The sequence below is a fragment of the Antennarius striatus genome, chromosome 7 (genome assembly GCF_040054535.1).
Source record: "Antennarius striatus isolate MH-2024 chromosome 7, ASM4005453v1, whole genome shotgun sequence".
Taxonomy (NCBI): Eukaryota; Metazoa; Chordata; class Actinopteri; order Lophiiformes; family Antennariidae; genus Antennarius; species Antennarius striatus.
Genome location: NC_090782.1, coordinates 10,676,973 through 10,704,741, shown reverse-complemented (window position 1 = coordinate 10,704,741; position 27,769 = coordinate 10,676,973). Strand labels below are relative to the sequence as shown.

Sequence of the window (27,769 nt, the reverse complement as noted above, 5' to 3'; positions counted from 1 at the left end):
TAGGGAGATGAGGCGACATACCTGACTCTGCTGCAGATCGAGGCTCTGATTCATAGATGGTTATAGACAGACAAGAGGAAACACAGAATTTGTTAATTAGTATATTCACATTATTTGTAAAATTATAGTAATGCCAGAAAATAATTATTTTCTAAAAGAACAATGTCTCACTTTTCTGGAGAATACGAAAATCAGGGGAGTCCAGGATCTCCTCTCCCTGACGGTACCACTTGACCTGCAGAGGAGGACTCCCACGGACCCTGCACTCCAGGACCACCACCTGGCCCTCGGATGCTTGGGCCTCCTGCAGCAGCTGCTCAGAGGAAGGATGAAGCAAGAGAGGTAATGAAAAAAAGAGTGATTGAGTGAGTGAATTATGATGAGGAAATTAGAAGAGACTGAACCCAGTAATGAAAACAATCAATCTGCTTCAAAGCATGAGGAGAGATGAGACAGGAGATTGCTGGAGATGAAGCTGAGGGCCTCAGAGGCCAGTGGACACCTGCAAACGTTTGACATCACCAGACAGATCAGTGGGTTAACAAACTAGGATCAGCAGGTCTAGGGACAAATCACCCAACCCTGCTGGTGTGTACTCATAATTTAGATCATTTCCTGTTGTCACTTATCCCTGGAAAGAAAGACAAACTACCATTCACATTCACAAATGGGTGGATATAGGATTTTTTTCTGCTCAGGGACCACGACAGAGCCGCCTTCTTCATGGAGGGGCCAGGCATATGTTCACCAACTATTTATTCATGTAGTCAGATCTGTATGGGTTTCATTCTTTGTTGTCATTTCTCTCTATAGCTCAGGGAAAAAAATCCTCAAATTGTGTTTAAATGTTCAAATATATAGTGTACAATCTGAGAAAACAAAACCTTGTTATTGGAAAAGAATTATATACAGTGTGCATTCACGCATCAATGCTAGCGACTTACCCTCATCGAGGATTTTTGGTAGGTAGTCACGTGATACCATATGCGCATCCTATTGGCTGACGGCATTCGGAAGTGTGCTACGTTCCGTCAGTCTTGGACTTCAATGAGACACAGAAGTGCTTTAAACAGTCTATCAGAGTGTGGGAAAAGGTAATACAGATAGAAGGTGGTTTAATATCAGTATGGGGAGGGTTCATAAACGTTTAAATTACCGTATATTATAAGATAAATAGTTTGCCGCTACATCGCAGAATTTGTTATTCGCGCATGGTTCCTGGAAAGCAATAACCGCAAGTAACGAGGGCGATCTGTAATACACAAGTCACTTTCTTCACAAAAGTAACAAATTAATTTAAATGCATTTTATCACGGCATAAAGTGTGCCCTCGCTAATCGTGGTAATGCCATCCAGGAATCACACACAAATAACAAATGACAATATAGCGACAAATTCTTTATATTACTATTTATGGTAATTTAAACATTTATGAACCCTCCCCATACTGATATTAAACAACCTTCTATCTGTCTTACCTTTTCCCACACTCTTATCAACTGTTTAAAGCACTTTTATGTCTCACGTAAGTCCGACACTCAAGGAATGTAGCACACTTCTGGATGCTGTCAGCCAACAGAATGCGCGTACGGTATCACGTGACTGCCTACCAACAATCTGCGATGAGGGGAAGTTGCGAGTGTTAATGCGCGAATGCACGAGCGCGTACTGTATAGAACAGAACAACAGGAGAAGTTAGCTGAGCCATGACGGTATCTTACTAACAAAGATGAATGCTACTGATAACCTTAAAGTCAGAAATCTGAAAAATATATTTGTTACCCTTAAAGCATAAGATTCTCATTGACGTCCACAGTGCATCATCAATCATAAACCACTCTGGTTGTACCCCTCGATCGACCCACATATTCACACCTATGGTTCACTTACAGTATATTGCCTGTAGGAGCCAGAGAACCCAGAGGGCACATATACACAGGAAAAAAATAGAAACTCTGGAAATCATCTTCCAAATCTCTCCACAGTTAGCCATCCACTCAGGAATGTGTTTGAAATACATTTCAGTCATTGACATGTTAGCATGTGCTTTAGACAGTCTCACATCAAACATGCAATCCTTTGTAAATATGCAGTGATGTTTTCCTTCCAATAACTGGGTATATGCTAACGTTTTACTGCATGTATTTGTTCTGGCTGGTTTGTGGATCACATGATAAAGAACACTCATAAATCGGACACTCTTGTTCATTTGTTTCAACTTTATCTTAGAATGAGGATCTGTCTTAATCCATAAAGATGTCAACCAACACTGACAGCTTTAAAAATATTATTAAATGTATTTTCACAAAATGTGATTCAAAATTCTGATCATTTAGAAAACCATGATCTCCATATGCAAATTATGGAGACCTTTTTTCCCTGACCACTGAATAGATTTTGGAAGTCTACAAAAGAGGACTTTTTACTGGAAGACTTTCCGATTCAGTGAAAGATTGTACATAATTATTCACTCAGAATAAATTTAATATTAAAGTAGTCACTAGCATTTAGATCAAAAACTACTAGCGATTCTGTTGAGAAGCTGATTAATGGGTCTTACACTTTCAACTTTTTATACTTGGAGTAATTCCCCTTAAAAATGTGTGAAAGTTGAGCTGTTGGGAGACAGAACAGCTGAGAATATGACTCATGTCTTGAAAGTTGTTTTCAGCCTCAACACTGGAGAATATCCTCCTTACAAAGAACAATTTATTGCCCATGTTCCATCAATCATACGGCAGCAAATAGTGTTGTAGAATTAAAAAAACTTCAACACGGGGGCTGATGGAGAAGCCACTGTCAGTGCTGTGTTGTCTCTTCTGCTAGGTAACAGAGTTAAATATACCAGTATCCATCAACAAGAGGCACTCAGTGTCACTGTTAATTTATGTGTCTGAGCCTGAGCCTCTTATTTCTCTGTGCATCTTTGGCCTGGCTGTATTTTGGTAAGACCAGAGGTGGAATGTACACCGTTGGTCTGTAAGTCTGTCTGTGTGGGTTCGTTGAACGAGTGACATCACAGGTCTGTCTTCACCAGAGGTTAGCATCGTCTCATTGAAATGATTAAAGCCTGCGACAACTTTAAAAGGAGGAGGGTGGGGGTGAAGAAAAACAAATGTCTTTTTGTAATGAAGTGGAAAATGATTTAGGGCCCGACTGCCTGAATGAGAGTGAAAGAGATCTGACCCTTGTGGGTTTGGCCAGGTCGTTTGAAGCTCTGCCCCAGCCTGTCTCAGTCCCGCCATCACCAGACCCACAGCCTGGGGGTGAGGGAGTCCAGAGACGTCGGGGGAGTGTTGAGTGAGAGTCTGGGCTGGAAAGGGGTGTTCATGAGCCGGTGGAGGAGCGCTCATCAAAACTGATGTTTTATCCGACCCCCACTTCTTAAAGCCACATTATTGCATACTGTTATTATGGGAAGGCAAGTACATTGAGTGTATGTCTCAGGCTCTAAGTATGTACTGAATGAGTGCATGTATTTCATGCATGTACCATATGTAAGTATGTATTTGGAGCAGTTTTGCATGGCTTTGGCTCAGGCCCTCAGCACCAATTAAAGTAAAGTATGCAAGTATGGCAGCTATCCCTTGTGTTTCACGCCAGTGCCTTGGCGGACTGAAGCATTTCCATAAAGACATGATTTTTATGAATTTGCATGAAAGAACTTGACTCCCCTTCCCTCAATTCTGACCGCAACCCATCAAAAACCCAAAGGACCAAATGCCCAACAAAAAGAAAAAAAAGAACTTCTTCCAGCTGTATATTAATAATTATGGCTTTGGAATAGTTTAAATATAGTACATTACACAAACCTACCTTTGTGAATACAGGTGGACCTGACGCCTCACACCCATATGCTGATGACACTGGGCTCTGCATCTAGAAGACAATGAAACATCTTTATGCACATGTGGAGTCCAATCAGAAAGACATCTGATCATCACATTGAGGAGACTTCTAGTATGAATGTTAATGTGTGATAGGTGCTTACCCGCAGAGGGGGCTGAGAAAGGGCCTGAACCAGGGTGGATCGATGTGGAAGAATCTCTGGTGTTTTGGGAGATGCTGATCGTATTGTAAGGGACATTGAAGTGGTCTTCTTCTGAAGTCTATAAAGGACAAAAAGGAACTCAGCACACAAATGACTCACAACTTTGCAAAACTATAAAAGCTTTTAGTTTAAAAAAAAAAAACGATGCTTCAATCAAAGAAAATGGTCTCTTCAGCAGTTTAGATACTATCAGTGTCCTTCTTTCTTCATGTAAACACAAAGAGAATCAGGAAGTTGTCCGGAGGAGGCAGATTTATACAACAGATAATCAAAAACATTTAGAGAAGTAGGAACTGAAGATAGCGAGTTCTGTTAAACAGAGGGCGGAGTCTTCAAAAGCTTTAAGCTTTTTAATAACAGGAAATCTTTAGACATTTTTAAAACAACATGCATGTCAAGATATACATAAGAATTGAGTGTTCTACACAGAAAACGTATGGAAAAAAAAAAAAAATCTTAATATATAATTCTCTAATCCTCAGCCAGCTGCTTAAAACTTTACGCAGTCGGATCTTGATCCGCCTCTGATCGCAACAAAAAGTATGTCTCTTAAGATCTCTGTCCTATTCTACTACTGAATTAACCATTTTATCATGTGAAGCCCAAACAATTAATGGCAGAAACAATGAAGAAAAATAAGAACATGGTATAATCCTGATAAGATCTATATATTTTTTATCATATTAACCCTCTGCCCCTCATCATTTAATGTTGCCTGCGCTCTGAGTTGGGGTTATGATCCTTTAAAGGCCTTTTAAGGGCCTATTTAAAGGCAGCAGTAGTTCCTGCAGGCCTCAGTTAACCTGTTCAGAGGTTCAAGGCTCATTAGGTCACGAGAGGTCACGCTGAGACACACATACTGAGGCATGTTTGTCAATCTGGAGCTTGACACTGCACCCTCTCCTTCTGAGTCTGATGACGACGCTCCTGCAATGGAAAGAAAACAAAAGCAGACATAAAATCAACCTTAAGGTTTTATTTATCAATCATCCAAACCACTGATTGAAGGCACCTTCAGTTTTATCAACATATAACTCCACCATCCTGGAAAAACAACATCAGCATCGTTGAGCTCATCACTACAGTATAACTGGCTAAAAACCTCAAAAGTAAAACTCTGAACATCCGACCTTCTATGTAAACCTCAGCAGAGGTGTTGTCTGCTCCCAGACTGTTGGAAGCCACGCAGGTGTAACGTCCGGTGTCGTCCTCAAAGGCTTCACTGATCACCAGTGTGTGCAGGTCACCATCCCTCCAGATCTGGATGTCAGGAGAGTTGTGCAGCTCTCGGCCTTCACAGAACCACCTGGGAGAGAAGGGAGAGGAGGTCAAACACAGCTTTGGTTACTTTAGCATTTCTGCTAGTCAAAAAAAATCCAAATAAATTAGAAAAATACTGTGCAAACCTATTGCTTACGTCATCATTACATATAGGATTAATTTGTGTACTTTTAAGCTTTTTTTACTTGAGCTCTAACTGGTACTACATGCTAACACGATACCAAACACTACCATGTTAAGAAATATCAATTGTAACTAGCAATATTAAGAAAAGAAGTAACCGTTCAGGTTTCCTATGTGGGTAATTTGACCATCATTCACATCAAATTTATTTTAGATTACTTTTATAGTTGATCTTAGAAGAAGCAGCAATGGTGGTACAGTATTCATTTGTTACTCGTGGTTAATGTGTTCCAGGAACCACACGCGAATCACGAATTCTGCGATATAGCAACGAACTATTTGTGTTTTTATTTATGGTAATTTAAATGTTTATGAATCCTCCCCATACTGATATTAAACCACCTTTTATCTGTATTACCTTTTCACACACTCTTATAGACTGTTTAAAGCACTTTTGTGTCTCATGGAAGTGCATTGCGTTCCGAGACTCACAGAACGTAGCGCACTTCCAGATGCCGTCAGCCAATAAAATGCGCATACAGTATCACGTGACTCTTCTTCTTTTTCTTTCACCTTTTTACTTCAGGGTTCGCCACAGCGAATCAATTGCCTCCATCTAACCCTGTCTTCTGCATCCTCTTCTCTCACGCCAACTATCTTCATGTCCTCTCTCACTATATCCATAAACCTCCTCTTTGGTCTTCCTCTAGGCCTCCTGCCTGGCAGTTCAAAACTCAGCATCCTTCTCCCAATATATTCACTATCTCTCCTCTGGACATGTCCAAACCATCTCAGTCTGGCCTCTCTGACTTTATCTCCAAAACCTCTAACATGTGCTGTCCCTCTGATGTACTCATTCCTGATCCTATCCATCCTGGTCACTCCAAGAGAACCTCAGCATCTTCATCTCTGCTACCTTCAGCTCTGTCTCCTGTCTTTTCCTCAGTGACACTGTCTCTAGACCAAACAACATCGCTGGTCTCACCAGTTTTGTACACCTTTCCTTTCATTTTAGCTGAACCTCTTCTATCACACATCACAACAAAACTTTTCTCCACCCGTTCCATTCTGCCTGTTCACACTTCTTCACCTCTTTTCCACGCTCTCTATTGCTCTGGACTGTTGACCCTAAGTACTTAAAATCCTCCACCTTCTTGATCTCTTCTCCCTGTAACCTCATTCTTCCACTTGGGTCCCTCTCATTCACACACACATGTACTTCATTCCTCTCCTTTCCAGGACAAACCTCCACCTCTCTAGCTTCTCCTCCACCTGTTCCCTGCTCTCACTACAGATCACAATGTCATCTGCAAACATCATAGTCCATGGTGATTCCTGTCTAACCTCGTCTGTCAGCCTGTCCATCACCATAGAGAACAAGAAGGGGCTCAGAGCTGATCCCTGATGCAGTCCCACCTCCACCTTGAACTCCTCTGTCACACCTACAGCACACCTCACCACTGTCTTACAGTCCTCATACATGTCCAGCATCGCTCTAACATACTTCTCTGCCACTCCAGACTTCCTCATACAATACCACAGTTCCTCTCTGGGCACCCTGTCATAAGCTTTCTCCAGATCTACAAAAACACAATGTAGCTCCGTCTGGCCTTCTCTGAACTTTTCTATCAACATTTTCAAAGCAAATGCTGCATCTCTAGTACTCTTTTTTGGCATGAAACCATACTGTTGCTCACAAATGCTGACTTCTGCCTTTAGTGTAGCTTCAACTACTTTTTCCCATAACTTCATTGTATGGCTCATCAGCTTTATTCCCCTGTAGTTGCCACAACTCTGCACATCTCTCCTGTTCTTAAAAATGGGCACCAGCACACTTCTCCTCCATTCCTCATCAGGCATCTTCTCACTATCTAAGATCCTGTTAAACAACCCACCCAGAATTTCTCCTTCTCCTCCAAGTCAAATCCTACCTGTGGAGCATACCCACTAACAACATTGAACATCACACCTTCAATTTGTAGCTTCAGACTCCTCACTCTATCAGACACTATTTTTACCTCCAGGACATTCCTAACAAACTCCTCCTTCAAGATAACTCCTATGGAACAACTTGAACCTTGCTCCTAAACTTCTAGCCTTGCTACCTTTCCACCTGGTCTCCTGGACACACAGTATGTCTACCTTCCTCCTCTGCATCATGTCAACCAACTCTCTACCTTTTCCTGTCATAGTTCCAACATTCAACATCACTACTCTCAGTCCTGTACTCTTGGCGTTCCTCTTCTCTCTCTTACTATGGGCACACTTTCCTCGTCTCCTTCTTTGACCAACAGTAATCCAATTTCCATCGGCACCCTCTAGGTCAGCAGCACTGATGGCGGTTGTTAACCTGGGCCTCGACTGATCCGGTATGGAAGTAGTAGGTTTGATTCACATGTTGGATTTGGCAAAAGTTTTACGTCGGATGCCCTTCCCGACACAACCCTCTGTATTTATCCGGGCTTGGGACTGGCACAATAAGACACTGGCTTGTGTACTCTTACAGCTACATTGTACAGTATCACGTGACTACCAACCAAAAATCCGCGATGAGGTGAAGTTGCGAGTATTGATGTGCAAATGTGCAAGGGCGCACTGTAGTCATTTCACTTAAGAGCTCTAGCACAGGTTCAGTCAGAATGACTGAGGGCCATACTTTATTTATTACGTTATTTTGTTATTCAAAATCTATTTTTACTTTCTTTTTGATTGCCAACTGTACTGTATATCTGATCACTGCTCAAATCAGGAGCCCTTCAATCTCTGTCTCCATGAATACTTCAATCACCAAAGACTTTCTGACATACTATTGATCATCTTTCTGATTTAATAAACAGTTTGGAGCAAATATACTTTTGCAATAACACTGTGTCATTTGTTCCCGGAGCACACTGTCACAATATAATGTATGGTTGTTATGTGTGGTTGTGAACCTTAGGAAATAGCTTTACAGAGAGGTGTATGTAATTTCAGTTTCATTATTTCATTGTGTTTGTGGCTAAATATTTATTTGACTTCTTGTTAACGAAGATAAAAGATTAAATTATGGACAAAAGACAATAAAAATCATTATTCAAATCTGAATAAAAGTCAGACATGCACGGGCCTTTACCCATCTTGATGAACACTGTAACTTAAATATACCTTTGCCAATATGATGGATGCCCGCCAACTTAACTAGCGTCATTCACACACTCACGCAACCTCAGCATGTCTCAGTTGCAGCGTCTGCGGTGCGTTAGCCAGCCTGAGGCACTGACGGGACTCTGTGTTACGGGAAGGAGACACTGTCTGTCCCTACTTCCAATCAGAAGTCTTTGCATCAGGGCAGGAACTGGAGCCCTGCGCCAGCCCTTAAGGGTCCCCTGACACAGCCCTTATCTGATCTGAGACCCAGGAGGGATGAGAGAGTTTATAACACTACCAGAGTCATCTGTCTCGACTGACACGCCGTGCAGCCCATCAGAGAGGGCACATATATTAAGAATATGTCTACATTGACAGGAGATGCTCAGGAATTCCCTAAATGCCGGAAGAACAGCTGCTCTGTCTGCCCAGTGGTCTGACCTAGGGACATTCCAGCCATCTTAAAAAACTTTATAAAAATTCCCGACATTCTGCTGCATGGCAGTCACATGATTTTATGCACTTTAGTGTGTCAGTCAAGGATCAGGCTAAGAACACCTCTAGAAAGTTATCCATCAGCCAAAATATGCAGACAACACTTCACAGTCAAGGATTCACACCTGACTCAGCGTGGGAGCACAGATGGATGAAAGTGAACGTATGAATGGCGAGTACAGGAACAAAAGGTGACGGAGTCGGGTTGGGTCAAACAGGAGAAATTATATGTCCTTTCATTGTTGAGGAATCACAGCAGGGAGTGCTTGGTCAGCAGCAGTGATGGATGAAGCAATGCAGGACCTTTAAGCTCAGTTTCTTCTCTCCCTGCTGAAGCCAAACCTCCCGGTACAATAGACTCCTCAGGGTAGTTCCTGCATGTTATCGCACGATGAAGTGAAACAACAGAAAGTTGGCTGGCTCTGTCATGCAAAGACACGCCTGTGTGGTAAACGATAGAAAACAGATTGTGAAAATGGGACTAATGAAAATTAGTTCATTACACGTGCAGGGAGACATTCTAAAGAAGGCCAAAACTCACCACTAAACGACCCAATCATCATCTGTTCATCAAAGATATCATTCAGAGTTTAGGGCTGTTGACATGACGCAGGACAAGCTCTTTGGCAATACACTGACAGCGGTCATCGATTTATGATCTTTGTTAGACAGAGAAAAAGGGAAGTGACACATCTGTATGACTCCACGTCTGAAACTCAGGTTTGTTTTGTTGTTTAAATCTGAAGACTTTCTTTCGGCCGTCACACTATATTAGTCAAAATGATTTACTGCAGCCATGTGCTCTAGGTGCAATACAAACCATCTTGAAAGGGGAAAATCATTTGGATATTAAATGAGAAGCATTTGAACCAAATACATATGGAAAAGGGATTATCTGAAGACATGACATCATTAAAATTAACGCTATTGATTTTAGTACCCAGCTCCAAAAGAAAATTACAGCATTTCCAGTTGTGAAATACAAAACATAATAGAACTGGATTTTTTTTTCTTTAAATTAGAAGTCATCATTTTTTAATTTCATGCCTTCAGTAGTTTTCCATTCCAGTTATGGCACAAAGGTCTACCAGGCTGTCTCTGTGGAATTAAAAACACAGCTCAACAGCTCAGTAGGAGTAAGGAATGGAAATGTAGATTTGTTTGGGCACAATTTGACAAAACACAGAGCGAGCACAGAACTCAACAGCTTCTGCTCCCCGAGGGTCAGCTGAGTACAAACTGGGAAGCACAAACCAGCACAACAATAAAAGTCCTTATTAATCAACCTTAATGATCTACCATTATGCATAATTACTGAGTAAACTCATTTAGAGACAGACGGTAATGTTCCTTTAATGCCCTCTCTATTTCAAAGGAATGTGCTGAATGTGGAGCTTGGCCCGGACTGTTCTCTGCAGTTGGGAGTGGGGACATTGTTGAGTCACATAAAGCAGGCAAAGAAGGAAATCACACATCAATAGTCTCATTTGAACAGGAAGCAGGGTGTGATGGGATAGTTGTACTGGACTTAAAGAAAACTGGGTGCAAATTTCTTGGCAGAATGTAGTTTTAACGCCCATTTCCTCTCTACACAATACAGTAATAAAGTACAACTATGCTGAACACACATGCAAAATAGCTGAAAGTAATTATGTATTAATATCCACCCTTCATAATGTAGAAACCACATGGGCACAGAAGAATGTGATGCACTCCTCAGAGGTTTTAAGGAACATGTTGACGTTTGAAGCTTTACATCACAGACTTTTTTTGTTGTTGCTGCCCCGATAGATTATCCTAAAATATTGACTTATCCTCAAGATTTACAACTACTAACTTTTCTGACTACTCAATGTCCCTCCATGAGGATAGAAAGTTAATACCGTACACAAAAGTCATGTCATCAAACCATTTTTACTTAATAATCTACAATCAGACTGTGTTTATGTCAAATTCTGCAAGTCACGTCAGAGTGTTTTCCATGACTTTGTAAGTTGTTGTTGTAACTTGAGGCAGCATTTAAAAAATTCCCCAGTCAGGAGCTAATTATTCCAATGATTCCAACACTAGGCACTGTATTAGCTGTAGGCTTCCCATCTCTTCATTCATCTCATACCCAGAAAAGATGGTGACAACATTCCACCATCACATTCAGCAGTCAACTCATCTCAGCTGTGACAATCGATGCCAGATGATGCTTCAGATAGCAATGAAGGGACGATCAATCACAGAGGGGAGGACGAGAGGCCAAACCAGACACTGTTGTCAGAGTCTCTCCAGTGCATGCTGAATTGCTGCCCTCCTCTAGCTCTGTTGTTATTTGCTACTTTTGACGGAAAATTTTATGAAGCTGGGCTCAGTTTCACCACAAACCAAAAAAAAAAACATAGACCAGAGCACAACTCAAAGAGAACAATAAAGGAAGGAGGTACAATCCCAGTATCAACCTTGACCGGATGCAGGGTGACCATCTCCTAAAAACACAGCCAGGTCAATGAGCAATCAATAAGGGATACATATAAGGAATGGCTAGACTACATGTGCACTTCCTGAGACATGTTTGTGTTTGTTTTAAACCTACGTTTATCTAGTGTTCAGTTTCAAGGCTGTGGACCACAGAAGTCAACCAAAGTGCAACTGGACAGGAAGAGCAGAATCAAGGCTGTCTTTATCCCTAATTACAAACTAAAACAAAATTCAGCTGAAACTGCCCAAGCTTTAGTGCAAGCAATGTTGGTTTCATTATCTGCGGTCAAGAAATCGCCTAATTCATGCAAACACTAGATGGAAAGTATATTGGGTTTCCTCTTTCCCATGCATGCTGACTGGAACCGAGTCTGAATGCAGCTCTACGAGGCACAGTGAAAGGTCTACACTAAACATCCATAGAGAATATGTTCCATAGCACTAGTGTAACATTGACCTGACAACAGGTATGCAGTGGAGCCAATATTAGTATCACTGACTGACCTTTTGGAATTCCGATTCTTTACCACAAATCCACTAGTGCCATCACATTGCACTATGTAAAAAGGGACAAGATGCTACCCAGATGCTACCTAACTACCCAGCGAGACACAAAGGCTGATGTCCATTGTGATGAAATGGTTTGCTCATATCAGTCTGCTGGCCACCAAACTAAATCACAAGTGTAGACTAAACACAGACCAATGATAATCAGGTCATCTGTCCTGTCAGAGGGCTGTGGAATCTTGTCTCAGAGTAGCACACAAAACCAACCAATGGTTAGGACCAGATCACTGCACACTTTAAGGTATGCAGATTTCAGTAGAGGAGGTCCTTTTGAAGTGCTGTGGAGGTCACATTTCCACACAAAGAGTATGCCTATATACACTGTACCACCATATGTGGCAGACACATCAGTGGGAAGCCTTGGCCTTGAGAGAGCAGAATAAGCAGAGAAGATGTGTGATTCTGAGAACCAGACTATGAGGGGCCTGTTTGGATTTCATTGAGCCAGCCACATTGCCGTCACTAAAGTGGACTGTGGGAGGGATGGAAGGAGGTGATAAGAAGGGGTGGGGGTTGCATGTAGAAGGCCCTGTGGTCATTGAAGGGCCAAGGACTCTGCACCAAGGGGGAAGGAAGTCCTTCACCAGGGAGAACACTGAGGAGCAATGTTTGTGATTGATTGCCTGGAGGCAAATGGGTCCCGCCTGAGCTGAAGGCCAAGGCTCTGATATACCCCAAGGGTGGGGTAATTTCACATATTTACTGTAATGACTGTACTGTGCACCCAATGACCATGCAAAGGGCCTGTATGATGTCATAGGGGAGGACACAGAATTCAAAGATCTTTTCCTCACAGGCAGACAACAGCCTATGAGCTTTCCTTACATTAATCTGTAGGTAATCTATGGAGGCAGACCACCTGTCTACACAGAACTCCCTTCCTACCCCCTTGAATGTCAGGAGTCAGAGCGATGATCACGGCTGCTGAGACTCCAGGATAGCCAATAAATCCAGCACTGACTCTTTAGGATGAGAGGCTCACTTTTGGTTATTTGTTTTCCCGTTCCAGTGAACCAAAGCACACCTCCTGGGCTTTGGAGGTGTTAGACGAGTCCCGGCAATCAGCCACTACTGTCTATGGTGGCTATGTTCTCATCTGTATCATGGAGAAGGAATTTCTTCTTGGCATTTTCATAATCCATCCACCACATCAAAAACTCCTGACTGGACCATTTTACAGGTAAATAGTTCATTGATAGCAGGTGATGGTATCCCATTTGGGTATGAATAGAGGGTCAAGGAAAGGCCCAGTTGTTCACAGTGGAAGGTGGGCTAAGGTTCACCTTGTTATAAATTATGATTTTTGTTGTTGTTGATGGTTTTAGACAGTGTCCAAACATTTTGAATCAGAGCTGTATTTATATTCATTATTATTGTTAACAGCAAAACAAACTTACTACCTCAGTTTATCAGTAATATATAGCCTAGCTAGTAATACTAGTATCACACCACACTAGAAATTTTATATTTACTGTTGATCAGGTTTCCACTTACATTAGCTGCCACTTTTATTATTATTATTATTATTATTATTATTATTATTATTATTATTATTATTATTATTATTATTATTAATATTAATAATAATAATAATAATAATAATAATAATAATAATAATAATAATAATAATAATAATAATAATAATAATAATAATAATAAGCTGTATAAAGAGGATAAACAGTTTTAAAATGACAATTACATAAATAATTGTCAGAATTCATTCTTTATGATCTATTTAAAGCTGTATCAGATATAGACATTCCACTTAATAGCTTTCATTTGTTGGAGCACCCACAAAGGCCTTGATTAAAGATGATGTGTGCAGGAAATCAGTGTGATTCTCAGCAGCAGAAGCCATCTGGTAATAGAGCTGCATCAGTCAGGGCACAAGAACACTGGTCAGAGTTCATAAGGATATTCTAGACAGCAAACAGCTGCAGAAGACAGTCGAAGCGCCGACCGGAAGTAAGGAAGGGAGACATTTCTCTTAGGACTTTTAACCAAGTGGTTAAACGGTCTCGCTCATGTCAGCCATCATTCTCCAGTGATGCATCACCTGAGACCTCAGTGTTAGTGAGCCAAGACGACAAATGGTTCAGAGTGAATCATCACACCCAATAATATAAGACGTGTAATTCAAGCTGTGGTTTGTGGCACTTCATTACTGTTCATGTACAGTATGTTGTATGTTAAATTATAGCACTAGAAACTAACAAACTTAACTTTAACTTCACTTTACGTGGGTGTGTAAATGTGTGTTTGTGTAAGAGACACCAAAATAGTGACAGACATATGCAGCAGCTGAGCTATAAATGCACACACCCCAGTACACATGGGGATACCCCCCCCCCCCACACACACACAGAAATACACCCAATGTTTTCTCAGCCAGTACAAGGTCTTAATAAATCTGTAAAATTAAACAGGGTTACAGGAAAACACTAATCTTTCTTTGTTTTTGCAAATAGAAATATTGTTAATTTAAACTGAAATTACACACAAACTATCTGTCACAGCTTTATTTTAGAAAGACACGTCGTATCACCAGGAAAATAAAATAAAAGACAGTCCTATCCTCTTAAAATCTCTAGACACTCAAAGGGTTCAGTGAGATGTCAACCACATGACTGTTCTCATCCAGGGTGAGTGTGATCATCTCCAATCGAGCAACAATTCTACAGATCAAACAGAAGATTAACCCCACAAGCTTTACTTCCACCTGAGATCACCAACAAGGGACATCATCAAGGAACAGAACTTACCTGAGCTGTTTCTCCCAGTTAATTAAAACCAAAGCCACTGAATGGTTTAATCTTGAAATGCACACAGAGCTGTTTCTCCTGACAGCATGACAGTCGTTGAGCCACTGACACTCGTACACCCGGACTGCCACTCTGAGTCACGCTCAGTGCCCACGCTGAGCCGAGGGCTGAGAGGGAGGGAGAAACCCCAAACTGCTAAATTCCACAAATGAAAGAAGGGCAGAAAAACACATCTAAGACTCATTTAAAAGGTAACATCTGTTTCAGCGTAACATTTGTTCAATTCGAGTGGTTGTGTGTATTGTCTCCATATTTTCATCTTCCTTACAGCAAGAATATCTGTCACCCATCAAGCACAACTCTAAACCGATCATAGCTGGAAACAGGTAACGCTTTGTGGGCTACACGCATTTAAACAAACTGATTCAAGGATTTTCAGTCTTTTCCTTTGATTCTTCCAAATAAATACTGAACCTTGATGTTTCTGCTCCAACACAACTACAGGCCACAGTCTGCCAACTATCAAAAGCTCCACAGCTGATCCTGGTCTTCAGCCAAATGACTCAGTCACCATATAAACCTCTGAGCATTGACCACAGAACCAGTGGGGCCAGTAGATACATGAAAAATCATTAATGTACGTCAGTAGCACTACCCTCCTTCCCCGTGTCACCAAACAGCATGGATTTTGTAAAAGAGGAAACACAGTTTGTGAAGTAGTTCCCAAATGAAACCACAAGTTCCAAATTCAAATTCAAATCTTAGATTTCAAGACCATATTCCTATGCTCTCCATCCCACAAGTGGGCAGGTGTACACATGTGCAGTGACATCTGTCCTTTACAATTACAGTTTAATGTCTTCGGTAATCAAAAAAATTAGGAACCCAAGAAGAAAATTTTCCTTCCAATATTCTGTTCATTTTTAGGCTACCCCTCATGTTGATGAGTTTTCCTTTCATTGAACAGCTGTCAAATACCCTTCAAACTGCACAAGATGTTGGTAAATGGTGCGCAGAAGCTGTGATTTCTGTTCATACTTCATTAAATAAAAGTGGCACAGTCAGGTCTTTAATGACTTCTGCAATGAAGTTGAGGAAGATGACAAAGGCCTACAGATGCTTGTGTTGCCGAGGCAGCAGAGAAACCATAAAATACTGGCCAACTGAAATCCTACCAACATATTCATTAGCTCATCAGATCGTCACAGAAAACTCTGCTTCTAAGTTCTAGATCCACTTCATGATCGGACTGCGTTTCAAAATCTATACATGGTGATTACCTGTCTGTCTCCTGGCAAGTTACCTGAGAAGCAACTATAAAGTAATGGATCAGCAGACCTCGCTGACATCATTAATGCGTCTCTGGTGACAGAACTCTTCTGCCAGAGGATCATAAGTTAAAACGTTTTTACGCCACTGCTACATCAGCTGCCAGCACTGAGAGGTCTTTCTCTTCCTTCTATCGTTCAAGAACTTGTCTGAGGTCAATAATGTCTAAAAAAAGACCATGACATATTCCCACAATCACTGGGGGGGTTTGGCAATAATGGATAAAATTGGGATCACCAGGAACGTCATCCGGGACAAGAGATGGACTAAACATCAGTAACATCTAGATAGAAGTGGTGAGTTTGGAATAATTTTTATGATTCTTCTCAATATAGGTTATTTTTGGTTGATTAATAATTTACTAGCTGCAGTAATACAGTAACCATAAGAGGGGAGGTTTTCAAGGTTTGCTTAATGGACCGATGGACTTGACAAATTCAGTGTTTTTTGTGGTCTGGGCCTCTGATCTGAGACTGCAGAGGGAGGAATCATGGAAAAATAAAAGATGAGAGTATTGCAGTGCGATATAAAATGACACATGACACTTAAAAAGCCAACTAAGGCCTGAACAAAAATAGGATGGATAAGTCAGGATCTAAATAGACCACTTCGATTGAGTTGGCAGCACCTGGCGAGTGGAAGACAAATGGCTCCGACCACGATGACTGGCCTTGCTTTGTAAACGCACACACGCACGTGCACACACACACACACACACACACACACACACACACACACACACACACACACACACACACACACACACAAACACACACTCTGTAATTGAAACACACCAGATGCTGAACTGACATAGGTCAGCAAATATAAATGTGGTGTTTGAGGTTTGCTTGGAAGTAGAGGACTGACGTCGGATGCGAAGCCAGCAGCGAATGAAAGGGTGTGGATGTTTCAGTCTTTGCAGGGGCTCCGTTCAGCCAGAGATATTTTGGTCGCTGTCAGCGAGGAGCCTGAGCGAACGACCACTGGGACCAAGCTTATGGGATTATTTGTGGTGATTGTTACTAGGCTTGTGTTCTCTCTGTATTGTTGGTGAGTTTGTGAAATCTGTGAATCTAAGATGAGAAGAACACACACACCTAACGATGTCCTGTCCCAGGACACTGTAATCATGCAGCTCTTTTGTTCAAATTGTTCTGGTCTCTGGAAAAAAGACAACCTTTCTCCCATTTGCAGCAATAATAACATGAAAAGCTCTGTGCTTGCCCTAGGTGTCTATAAAACAGGGTTTAATGAGAGAAAGCCTGTTTCAGTTTGTGTACGTTTCCATTAATTACACTCAGAATGACTGACAGCAGCCTACACACACACACACACACACACACACACACACACACACACACACACACACACACACACACACACACACACACACACACACACACCAACTGCTTTGTCTGAACAGAGTAAATTGAAAAGCAGCTTTCCAAACTATGACTCAACAGCGATAAACAGCATCCAGCATGCAGTCTATAAACCCGTACACACGCACGCACACACACACATTAGTACATATAGATCCAGTATACACACTCACTACCGTGTCACGCCTCAAACAAATAAACTATCATCCATATTCAGTCACAAGTTGTTTCCACACTTCTTCAAGATGGTCTTTCAAAGGCAAGGCGACATCAACCAAAAAATCTAGGTATGTTGTCAAGGTAACCTCTGTTTTCCCTCCTAGGAGACTGAATGACACCAACAAAAACAGAGACAGACGTGTCTTCTCATGATGTCATACTGTGAGGACAATAAATCTTCCCAACTGTCAAATAAATCCAGCATGAAAACCAACAAATGCAACCTCCAGAGAAGACCAACATTAAACATATCAGCCGAATGAAATGAATGAGCCCACACGTTCAAACAGCAGCAGCAGGACTGCTGGCCGGAGGGGACAGACGTGTCACCGGCTCACATTTACTGAGGCCGAGCTGGGTGAAGCATTTATTCACTGAAAATCTCCCTGCATGAATGAAAATATCTTTCTTCTAAAATCTGAGCTGCAGTTTGTTTCTACACATGTCCTCACACCCGAATGGGCTGTTTAAATCTGAGGATTCCGATGGCTTCAATTCCCAGTAATTCAAAAGAAATAAAACTTTTTCCTCAACCATCAGTTAACCTTCCTGCTCCTGAGTAATTATAGCAGGAGACAAACCAAATAACAGTCAGTTCTAATTTTAGGTATGTATCTGGACTTGCTGGGAACAACAAGTACTCCGATTTAGGGCAATGGCTGAAGCACACAGAGAGGATCTGTGGTCACACAAATGGTTTCTCTGACTCACCTACTGCACAGCCGTATCCATCAAAGTGACTATCTGTGGTAATTACATTAACTTTAGTTTCTCCAGCTGTCATCCGGTTACTTGCACCGGCCAGGAAACTTCTGAGCTGAGACTTCTAATGCAGATAAAGCGACATACTTCTGGTCATTCCTGGGCTCAGAAAAGTAAATATATCAAAAAACAATCACAGTCTCGTCCACCATTTACCCACAAACAAGCCACAAGCATGCAAACACACAATCCTATAATAATGTCTGCTTCCATGACAACCTGGTGTGTGGGTGAGTCGTGCACTGAAACTTCAGTATCCCAGTATTTTTAGTTATAGTCTTATGCAGACTCCAAAAACTGAGATGGGGAGCAAATGTTAAGATTATTCACGAAGTCCGCACAAGTCTGTGTGAACTCTGTGCACCCTGTCATTATTGTAAAACTATTGCCTACAAAATACAAATAGTGGAGGCTGAATTTGCTGTGGCTGAGGATTGAACTCTGTGACCTTTCTGACATGCTCTGACGTCATTGACATAAAGTAGCTCTAAACTCGGATCAGAGACATGGAACATCTTTCTGTGTTCCTGCTGGTTTAATCCATCTTCAACCGCATCCTCCTGTTCTTCCTTCATAGGAAATGCAAAGTCCACAATGCACTGGCAAATGCTTCTGGAGCACACACCAATTCTCGCCCATAGCCAACTGGGATAGTCTCCAACAACACCCCCAAACTGCAAGGTGGAAAAGCACTGTACACAAGACTATTAAGGTCATCATGTGTACAAGACGATGGAATGATGGATGGATGGATGGATGGATGGATGGATGGATGGATGGATGGATGGATGGATGGATGGATGGATGGATGGATAGATGGATGGACGGACGGACGGATGGACGGATCGAAATGCAAAAGTTTTGCAAACCCATGATATCTAAAGTCTAGATGTGAAAACGAAAGTGGCAAAAATAACAGAAAGTTTTAGTTGCATGGAAAAAAAGGGTTGGCTAGAAACAGTTTTTCCAGTGGTTGGAGGTCTACTTTTCAAAATAAAGTCAGAATAAGATGAAAGTGGCTGTGCAGCAAATCTGCATTGGAATGTGAATTAGGGCTGCGTTCAGACTGCAGGCAAATCAGATTCCCTTTCATATCTGATTTTTAGGGCTCACTGTCCACACTGTTTTTAGCAAGTGTCCAAATGGGATCTTGCTTTGCTCAGACTGGGCCACACTATTGGCCGATATATCAGATTGCCGTAGCAACCTGATAGGGAGGAGGCTCCGTAACGTGCATTGGCTCTTGCATCACGCAGTGATGTCATGGACAGTCAAAACCAATCGGTGTGTTTGGAGCTGTGCAAGCGGAGACTCATCTGTCCAAATGCGATTTGAAACTACCTCCCAAAAGTGTTTTCAATTTGCCTTCCAAAAATCAACTTTTATGTGTGTATGTGACTGTCTAGGCTAAAAAAAGACATCCGATATCAATCTGAAAGGGCTAAAAATCGGATTTTGGCTGCCAGTCTGAAAGCAGCCAAAGCTGTCTATACAGATAAACAGAACAATCCAACACATCATGTTCTGCCCAAGTGAATCATTTAGGCCTGAACCATAATGGGTGCAAACCTGGGCTGACAACACACACGTCTGAAGGTTGCAGAAAGCTTTAAAAGACTTGTGATTTCCCTTTTTGTTTTCCAGTTTTTGAGAGATTACGGAGTGCATCTACAAAAGTTAGCATTTTCAGGCCCTTACAGCCAAAAAAAAGTTTACAGTTGTAGGGAAAAACCATTGTTGTGCCCCTTAAAATGGCTTGTCATGCGATGTGATGGAAAGCTCAAACTGTAGCAAACGGTTACCCTGTTGTGTAAAAACATTGTCTTGTAAATGACCCCTTAGGTGGTATGTAGAAGACAAACATGGAGATCCTGAAGAAAAAGATGCATATCTTGATTTTCCATGTTAGACAGTTTAATGTTCACACAGATGTTATTCTGCCACATGAACATGGGAAGGAAGACTTGAACCTGTCTTTATGGGTCCCATCTGACTTTGCATCTGCTTGTAAAACAGGGATCCCGGCACAGACTCTGATTTGCACACAACACAAAGCCAAGTGCACAACACATACACACAGATTTTACAGTTTTAAGCACCAGAGGAGTTTGATGCTGTTTCCGTACTGGGTACTAAAAACACACAAACACATGCAACAACATGCACCGAATTCCACCTCCTCAATATCGTCAAAGACGCATAATTGACTCAGGCTTGACATCAAACGCAGCTCCTTGGCAGCAACACAGGAATTCAACGTCCAGGAAAAATAAAAGTCTGAAATATCTCATCAAAAGGCCAGATTACTGTAAGCTGAATCTAATGGTTGTGCCTTATCAAGCATGATGAATAGCAGAGAGTCATTTAACAGGTGAACAGAGGAATGCAACCTGGTGCTGAGTGTTCACAGCCCAGCTGTGGAACAGACCCCAAGGCCCGGATGACTCAAACTACAAACCTTAACTGAGTACGGAAGAGAGTCAGACAGGACTGTGCTGTCAACAACACCACAGGCAGCGTTCTGATGCCCTGCACTTTCTCACACTCGTGTACCTGAGTCCTGTTCTTCAGTCGAACATGTGGCCCTATATTGGCTGTGAGGCCTAAAGAAATTTGAGCTTTCACGATCAGACTGTAGTTGTAGTTGGAGCATTCACATGTCACTGGCCATGGAAGTCCTGTCGGATTGATGCTAAGTGTGTGCGTGCACGCATGTGTGTGTGTGTGTGTGTGTGTGTGTGTGTGTGTGTGTGTGTGTGTATATGTGTGTGGTTGCCGATGAGAGTCTTTGGTATGGAGAAAAGATTTATGGAGCATCCTCTACCCATCCTCCTGCTGAACTTGTCTTAGATTACCATCCTCCTGCCCTGCATGAGTGCCGTCTTTGTCTGCAGCAGACATGCTTCATATTAAATCTGGTATTCCACTCCTTCAACTGTCACTGATCCACTTATATAACTCTCCAGAAATCTAATTTCCCTCCGCTCTTACGCTGCTCCCTTTTCTTATTTAACTCTTTCACCCCTAAGTGGTCACTTGTACAGTAGTTTATCGATCCTGCCTCATACGTTTAGCGTCATCTAGAAATTCCAAATAATAGTTCTACATAGGTGTTTGTAGGGTTAAAGCAGAACAGCGACAAATCCATTTTCAGGGTGTGGGAGACTCACCCACTAAGCCCACTTAATGTGATTTCAACATGTTGCTGTCAGTGAGCCCAGAATCATTTTGGCTGTGAATTTGATCCATGCACAAAGCTAACATTATTAGAGGTTTATGGTTTCGATTACGCTGGAAATACAATCACTATCCCTGAGTCTACACAAGGTAGTCCTTAATTTCTATCAGTTACTGCACACTTGAAAAGAAAAAAAACCCTAAGAATTTTTTAATTTATTTGACATTCATGCTGATAAAGATTAAACACTTTTCCCAAAAATGAATTCATCTAACACTCCATGTGGCTGGAAAGTGGGGTGAAAAGTATTATTCTTCAGAATAATAAACTGCATGATGAACATCTTGGCAACATTCTCTTAAACAGTCAAACAAGATGGGGACTAAAATGTTAAAAAAGAAAACAGTAACCAACCATAATGTGACTCCACACAAACTGAATGTTGATCAACAGTCTTTAATCAAAGTCTCCAAATGCCTTGAGACCACAAGCTGATTCCAAAATACATTCATTATACTTGTTGTAAGCCTCTATTTTTGTTGTTGAATCTGAGCTACAACATCATCATACACTCTGAGGTGGCTCGAGCATGTGTGTGTGTGTGTGTGCTAGATAAGACTATTAAAAACGTGTGATTTCTGCATACGTTTTTACCTGTTGTCTGTAAGTAACACAAAACACAACAGGTGAGCGCTGCTGAAGAAAAGCTCCTCTGCGAAATCTAACATTAGTTTTGTGTTTTCAGTGAGTCATTCAAGACTGTGAACCCTCTGCAGATGAAGTGTACACATTTACAACAGTTTGACATTTAAAGCTTGTGGAGACTTTGTGTATGCTGTATGTGCAATGTCTAAAAGAAGTCGTGACAGAGGGTAATAAAGACAAACTACAATAGGTGCTAACGCTATCTCATGTAGCGTGCACTATGAACACTGTAGATGTTAGCGTGTGTAAGACAGCTGGTCTTACAAATATGATGTACTATATTGCGAAAAGTCTTCACTCACTCGCCTTCACACACATACTGTATAAACTTCCATTGCATCTCATTACTAATACAAAGTATTTAACATGATGTTGGTCCACCTTTTGAAGCTATTACAGCTTCATGTCTTCTAGAAAGGCTTTACACGAGGTTTAGGACTGTGTTTATTGGAAGTTTTTATCGTTCTTCCAAATACTGATGGATGAGAAGGCCTTGCAGTCTCTGCTCCAGTTAATTCCAAAAGTGTTCTGTCGGGTTGAGGTCAGGACTCTGTGCAGGCCAGTGAAGTTCTTCAACACAAACTCGCTCATTAAATGTCTTTACAGACCTTGCTTAGTGCCCAGGTGGCTTCCTATCAGTGTCATGGGTCACTCCTGAGAGTGAACCATTCTTTCACAAATGTTTGTAGAAGTAGTCTGCGTGCCTAAGTGCTTGGTTTTGTACACTTGTGGCTATAGAAGGGATTTGAGCACCTACATTTTAAATCGTTTGGATAGCTGAGCAAATACCTTTGGCAATAGAGTGAATGTAGATTAATGTGGATTCTGGTACTGCATTGATAAGGTCTTACAATTCTTCTGTAATGCATGTCCATGTCTTTATGCTCATATGTGATTACAGGCATGTCTTAGTGGGACATTTAGGTGCATTCAAGAATTTTGCATGTATAAATGTAACGAAACTTGAAACTCTGAGGCAAAGAGGACAGAAATGGAGCAGGAAAAATCTCACCTCCTTGGGCGAAACTTCACACCCTGTCTCGATACTGGTGTAGGGTAATGGACCGCCACTGAGGCTCAGACAGGACAGCTCCATTTGTCACAAGTAGCATTAACATACTGCTGAGGAATGCCACTGACATGTGTCCATCCGGATGTTTTACGGTTGGTATCCTAAACTGTTCTTGTGTAAAATAAGTGGAAGATCAGATCTGTCAGTGACTGGTAAAGAGTGAAGCCAGTGACGATACATCTAAAATGACATTTGAATATCCACAGACACGTCAAGATTCTTTGGTAGCTTCCCGTGAACAGGTTTTAATGTCCTCATGCTTTCAACACGTCTTGCACACATACAACATACAGTCATGGACAGACTTCAGTTTTCAGCATGGTGAGAACTAAACAATACGTCAAACCAAGCACCTCACAGCTTCTTGTGAAATCTCCATACAGTATTTGTAGTTACACCCTCAAATGTTTTCATGTTTCAAGAATGTTAAACTTGTGTTGAATAGTCTTGTAGACTGTTCATTTTCATTAAGTATGCAACCCACTCACTCCAGGCTTGTTCATTATTTGGAGGTTAAATATGGAATGACATCATGCTTGCAAAATTTAGGAAAAGGTAGGTATAAAAATATCAAGGCTTTTTCCTGTTCCCTCCCCCTGCAGAGATCAAATGAGTCCAGGAGGGAGAAGTTAAGATTATAGCTTTCCTCAAACAGGCCAAACAGTCAGCATTACAGTCTGAATACGTCATGAGTCAGCAATGGGTCACCTGCTATGACCTCATACCAAGTCTGTTTAACACATTGTAGGAAGAAGCTACCGTAACTGTTAGCTAGTAACTACTTGTGCAACAACAGGCCGGTTATGTGGGGACAAATCACATCTTTATATGTGAGTCAAAGTGACAAAAGACAGCATAGATAAAAGAAGTCTGCAAGAAAAGAGAGTCAAACCAACATTACCTTAACAAGAAATACTACCCATAAAAATCTAGAATCCAGATCCACACTAAAATTTAACAGGGACTATTCTGGCCCAAGAACCATCTTCCCACCAAGTTTCATGGAAGTCTGTTCTATACTAATATGCGAGTAACCCTGCTGACAACTAATTAATGAACACAGGTAAAAACAAAACTTCCTGGGTGGAGGTAACTCAGTGGGGCCCAAACTGTCCCAAGGGCCAAACATTCCTACATTGTTTTTCAGCCCTTCCTGGCTCATGTCCCTGCCCTCCACAAAGCTATGTGGACATTGTTCAGTAGTTTTTGGGTAATCGGGGAAAATGTTCAAAATTTCCTAATGTTAAAGACATACTTATTCAGTGATATCTGAATGAAATGTATTGAGTTCATCCTCGGCTCAGGTCTCATTCCTCCATTAAGTTTAGCTGAAATCCATAAAAATTACCCAACCGAAAATCAAGTGGTAACATCCTGCCAATTGTCTACCTTCAAAAACTCAAATTGAGTAAAATTCATTTGGCTAGCAATTTTCCCATATCAATTATACCCATAGTAACAATCTATGAATAATCAATAGCCATGGATTTCAAAAGCCAGGGTGTGGTCTCGGCATGTCCATCAGCCATAAATAAAAAAATAGAAAGAACTTGCGCTGGTTTCATGACTATTTGGAAATTGTCGTTTATTATTGTGCAATATGTGGGATGTTTGTGTTCATAATATAGCATAGAAGTTACCAATAGACGGATTTTTGCAATACATTCAAGTATTCTCAAGCTGTATTAATAAGATGAACACATGTTTGGCCATATTGTTTTGCAAGTTCCTTGTAGAAATTCATGACTTTCTGCATTTGCAGTTGTGTTGAATGCAGCGAACTACAAACTATTACAAGCAATATTCTGTGAATCCTTCTGGCATCAGAGGAATTAATTATTCCACAATTCATCCAGTGGTTTGGCTCCAGGTCTAGAACAATGTCTGTCTGATTTTTGTCCAGATGAGTAAAATGTGACAATACAATGAATGAGTAGTTGTGTGTCCTTTTATTTCTGTGTGCCTGTTGCCCTGTTTGTCAATATTAATCCAAACATGGGTTTGCATTCAAACATCTTCTGTCTGTTTATCTTTGGGTATCACTACTCTGTCATAATGTCATGGGACTAATGAAGGATTATTTTTATTTTCCCTCCACATGATGTTGACACTGTTTTATGTACATTTCATGGTAAAATCCACCTGTGGTTCTGTGTATTTAGTTAAGTCCTAGAAGCTGAGTGTGTGACTGGCCATCTTTTATTCAAGTACATGTCGGTTTTGGAATGCCTTGTTTCACAACAGACAGTTAGGGTAATGACATGGAAGAGCATCAGACACCTAAAATAGCATGCCACAATGGAAGTGGATTTTCCCTGTCTGCTTCAAAATATACTGGAATAGTGGGGAATCGGTCATCAGTATCGGACATCAACAGGACCTAAAACCAGCTGTTTTCTTCAGATATGCTCCCTCAAACCAGACATACAAGACTCTAACACTGACTGTATACACTCCCTATGCTCTGATGCCAACAGCTAGTTTTGATCCCAAACTACCCCCTTAAAGAAGAAAAGAATGACCTCAACCTGAAAAAATGCACAAAGTGGTTTTCACAAGGATGCAGCACACACACATCCCAATACCAGCGATGCATCATTATAAACAGAGTTGCATAAAACGTTGTGTGTGAGGAGCCCAAAGACACCCTGAAGAATACCAGACTCTCAGCAGCATAAGACTCTCTGTCCGAGACAAATTGTGGTGGACCACAGAAGACCGCACCCAGCACACAACCACCAGGAATGTCTCTTTCAGTGGCCATGAAAAATGCTGGCATTAACTCAGCACCAGTTCAACTCATTATGCTGAGAGGACGAGGAGGTGAGGAGGAGCGCCACCTGCTCGGACTGGCATCTGCATCAAAGGTGCTGCCCCCTGGACATAACACAAGGACCCTGAATTGAAACAATTATTCCAAAAGACAACAGGAGACACGCACACACTCATATTGAAACATACAACCAGACCACAGAATGTAAACCTTTAAGACAAGGACAGTTTGAATGGAAGAAAGGTGAAACACATATGTGCATATGAAGGCAGGTCAACACACAACTACACACACAAAAGAAAACCTCTGAAGGGAATTCACTCAGATGCGAGTTTGAGATGTTTGAGTTTAATTAAATATATATCGAGAACACTTGTGAAGCTAATATCAGACCTAAGGACAAATAGACAAACAGCTCTGGAAGCTCTACCAGGGGTAGGTAACTCTTACTATCATTATCTGAATAAAATGTAACATGCTGCCATCTAGTGTCCACGATCAGTGGCCAACACAGGAAGTGATGTCACTGTTAAACTGGGGGCACATAATGAATGTCGCTGCAGGAGAGGCCACAAGCAAACAGCCCATCAAACAAGAAGCGCTGCACAGATCTGCTTCCACCTCATTCTGTAACAGTTGCATTCACTTTCAGTTCAATAAAGGCCGTACTTGATTAGTGAAACTTGTAAAAAATATTGTGGTTAGACCAGAAGAGCTTTCCATTTTTTCCTTCGCTGTTTTCTATTAACTTCCTCCTTACACAACACCCATATGGCCACCATGTCGGGCTCTCCTGTTTCCCTGTGGTTAAGCATGTGGCATTCTACCTTCATACTTCCCAAGAAGGTGTGGGGAGATATGGAGCCTGGTGACTGAAAATGCCGTGTCATCACATTGCCTGCATTCCTGTGCCTGGCTCCTGTTGGCCTGAAGACTATTTATACAGCCATAGAAGAGGCCCCTCAGCGCCTACGAGGAGACTCATGTCCTGCCTGGGCTGCTAACTTCATGTCTTCTAGCACAGTACATCACCTCTTTATGAAAGTTTTGGATTGCTCATTGTCAGAACTCCAGAAAAGACAGGCAGTAGTGTATAAAAAGTGTATTTCTTTAAATTTGGTGTCAAAAAGGGAGCTGTTTGAAAGGTTTAAAGGTTTAAAAGCAATGGTTATGGACAGTACAATCCATCATTATGCAAATTCACACTTTCAGCCATATTCACACAGACTGCAACTTTAATTTGCACATGTAGTAAACAACACGCATGTTGACTGAGCTGTGAGGCTGACAGGTCTAGACACAAGAGAGGACAGTATTTTTAGTTTGACCTGTAGCATATATCCACAGGTCATCATAAATTAGATCTGCTTCAACGGGTATGATTAGTAAATCTACTTATGCAGGTTGGAAGTCCCCCTCAAACCTGAAACCAGGTGTCCTGCTTGTCAACACATGTAACTCTCACCTCGTGACCACCT

At 41.4% G+C, this 27,769-nt stretch overlaps 1 protein-coding gene across 4 annotated transcripts in view; it reads right to left on the bottom strand.

Annotated features, from left to right (window-relative positions):
- Nucleotides 1–27,769, bottom strand: part of palld (palladin, cytoskeletal associated protein) — a 57,522-nt gene that overhangs the window by 26,028 nt on the left and 3,725 nt on the right. For all 4 annotated transcript variants that reach the window (XM_068318882.1, XM_068318885.1, XM_068318884.1 and 1 more), the window contains exons 3-8: nt 5,182–5,357; nt 4,912–4,978; nt 3,992–4,109; nt 3,817–3,879; nt 172–313; nt 22–45 (exon numbers count right to left, since the gene is read on the bottom strand). In XM_068318882.1, coding sequence (XP_068174983.1) covers nt 22–45; nt 172–313; nt 3,817–3,879; nt 3,992–4,109; nt 4,912–4,978; nt 5,182–5,357 — 590 coding nt within the window. The remainder of the gene's footprint in view (nt 1–21; nt 46–171; nt 314–3,816; nt 3,880–3,991; nt 4,110–4,911; nt 4,979–5,181; nt 5,358–27,769) is intronic.